This window comes from Mastomys coucha, chromosome X (genome assembly GCF_008632895.1).
Source record: "Mastomys coucha isolate ucsf_1 chromosome X, UCSF_Mcou_1, whole genome shotgun sequence".
NCBI lineage: Eukaryota > Metazoa > Chordata > Mammalia > Rodentia > Muridae > Mastomys > Mastomys coucha.
In genome coordinates this window covers 136009009-136011638 of record NC_045030.1, presented here as the reverse complement: position 1 = coordinate 136011638, position 2630 = coordinate 136009009, and the positions used below count along the sequence as shown (strand labels likewise).

Here is a 2630-nt window from a genome sequence, read left to right as displayed (position 1 = left end):
AGTGTCTGAGTTTCCCTTTGTCATGGGACCTTATTTTTACCCATTGGTTAGTGAGTTGTAGGAAAACAAGAGCCACTTTTTTTTCAGCTAACAAAATGGTCCCAAGTACTTGGGTATATGATAGCCTAGCTTTCATGAAACGTTTCTAAATATAACTGTTAGGGTGGGTGGACAAGGGACTAAGGCTCTGTAACTGGCCTTCATCAGTTCCATTTATCTCTAGAGAGAAGAAGAAAAAAAAGCAAAAGGAAGATGAGTGATGGGGAAAGAACTGAAGAATTAATTGCCTTTGCTATATCCATTATTGTGGCCATAAGAAAATGAGTTTCATTTTGAAGACATTTTCCATCCTGTCTGCGTTTTGCAGGCATGAGTTGTGACTTCTACACCATATATTTCTTTTTCAGTAGATTTTTGCTTGCTTCTCTGAGATAAAAGCAACCCTGGGATGAACATGAATATCCACACCCACTTGGGTCGAGACTGAGCCTGATGTGAGCCAGTGGGCAAAGAAAGGAGGGTGAAAGCTGGGTCCCCTGTGTCTGGTTGTTTCCCTGCCTTGAGTTTGAATTGCTCAACTTACTATGCCCCTTTCACCTTGAGGCAACAGCAATAGCAATTGAGGCAGCCCTAGAGCCAGATTCTCACTACAGTGCTGGGGTTGGGGAGCTGCCAAAGTGTCTGCCAGCCTTTGCTTTACCTGAGAATAATTTCCCTCTTCATTGAATTAGATCCAATGTTTAGGGTAATGGAGCAGCAGACACAGAGAGGTTTCGGGTTCTGTCCTTGGTGTTTCCTCCACCACAGTAGATCATTCAGCCAACCAATCTCCTAGACTATTGTACTGGGGCACTCAGCAGCCTCTGACCCCTTCTTTGATCCTGCCTCCAAACTGTCACCAATCTAGCATCACGAAATATTTCAAATTTTATCATTCCTTCTATTTCTAAAATATCTTTGAATACTACACTGATTATTATTGAACAAATAAATTGGTCCTATTATATCAATTTTCCCACTTTCCTGTTTCTTGTCCTCAAGCTAATGTATCTGTCTCTTTTCAAATGTGGTCTTGCTTGTTGCTTCTCTCCTACCTTAATTTGGGTGGAATTTTAATATGAGAAAATGTCTTAACTGTTGCCAACACTTTATTTGGAAAGAACTCAAGAGTTTACAAGGTAGCTCAGAAGGCAAGAACATGTATCCCAAACCTGAGTCCAATGCCCAGCATCTACATGGTAGAAAAAGAGAACTGACTCCCCAAAAGTATCTTTTTGCCTCTACATACACATTGTGCATCACCCTTCCCCTGTCACACACAAACACACAAAATAAATGAAGGTTAAAATATTAAAGAACTCAATAAATCAAATTCTAGTGGCTACAATTAATTAATTTTTCACAAATAACCTTTATTTTTACGATTACAAATGTAATACATGCTTACTGTGATGAATCTGGGAAGTACAGAGAACACAGTAAAAACAAATTAAAAAATATCCATAACCCACCACCTGAAGGCAAACACTGTTCATATTATGTTCTAACTACCTACACCTGTTTAGACACCAAGGCCCTTATGAAGAGTGTTGGCCATGAAGCACAACAGCCAAGGGGAGCAAGGGTAATTAACAACTGAGGGGATCACCCAGAGGTCATAGCTAGAGATTCCACACTGAAGAACAAGGTCCATAAGTAACAGATCAAGAGATCAGGAGCTAACAACACAAGAACAAGGTAGGTCACTATAACACTGTAGTGAGATGGTGTTTGTCAAAGATTTAGCCCAGTACCTATTACATGGCACATTACCAACAATCACATGGCAAGTACCAACAACACCACATTGTTAGCCATTACTATCACTACTATTAATATCATGGGTCGACACAAATGGTTTAAGATGGAGACTATAAACAGGGCAAAGGAAGGCCCTGGAGACCCATTTAGATACTATGAATTGGGGCATATAAGGGCAAGTCTACTGGTTTGAAAGGATGGTATAGGAGTGGGTATCTCTCTCTTTATAGGCTCCCCTGCCAGATGGAATAGTACCAGGGTTTCCTCATGTTTGCCTGATGACACATGGCAAGACACTCTAAGGTGTTTTGAGGTAGGACACGATTTCTCCTGCCTAGACTTCTCCCTGGACCAAGAATTGGAACTGGCCTTAATGACAATAATGGGAGTTCAGAACCTCATACACCATACACTCATATAGTCCACACTGATTGTCAGGGCAGGTCACAGGCATGTAGGTGAAAGAAAATGTCAAGGCAACCAAAAGGGATATAAAGTGGGATGTGCCTGGAAGGGAAGGCTGGAGGGTGAAGGCAACAAGTTTTATGATGTAGTTGAATGGAATGGGTCCAGGAACCAGTCCTCAAGTTAGCAGCCAAGTCAGAAATCACATAAGATTCCAAGGAGTACTACTTGTTGGTAGGGGCCTTCGGCAGGCCTGCACTCTGTCGAAGGTGGTCATGAAGACTTTCCTGGGGATCTCTATGTTCTTTCAAGTAGTAACAACGTTTGGGAACATGCTGGTGCTGTAAGAAAGAGGGGAAGAGGCATAAATAAGAACCATACTTCCTATGACCAAAGGCATTGTATCTGATTAAGTTCAGAAAGCA

General features: G+C 41.5%; 1 protein-coding gene across 2 annotated transcripts in view; it reads right to left on the bottom strand.

Annotated features, from left to right (window-relative positions):
- Positions 1-1494: 1494 nt before the first annotated feature.
- Positions 1495-2630, bottom strand: part of Rtl9 (retrotransposon Gag like 9) — a 58856-nt gene continuing 57720 nt past the window's right edge. For both annotated transcript variants that reach the window (XM_031368837.1, XM_031368838.1), the window contains one exon: positions 1495-2546. In XM_031368837.1, the coding sequence (XP_031224697.1) occupies positions 2430-2546 (117 nt within the window). In that variant the 3' untranslated portion in view covers positions 1495-2429. The remainder of the gene's footprint in view (positions 2547-2630) is intronic.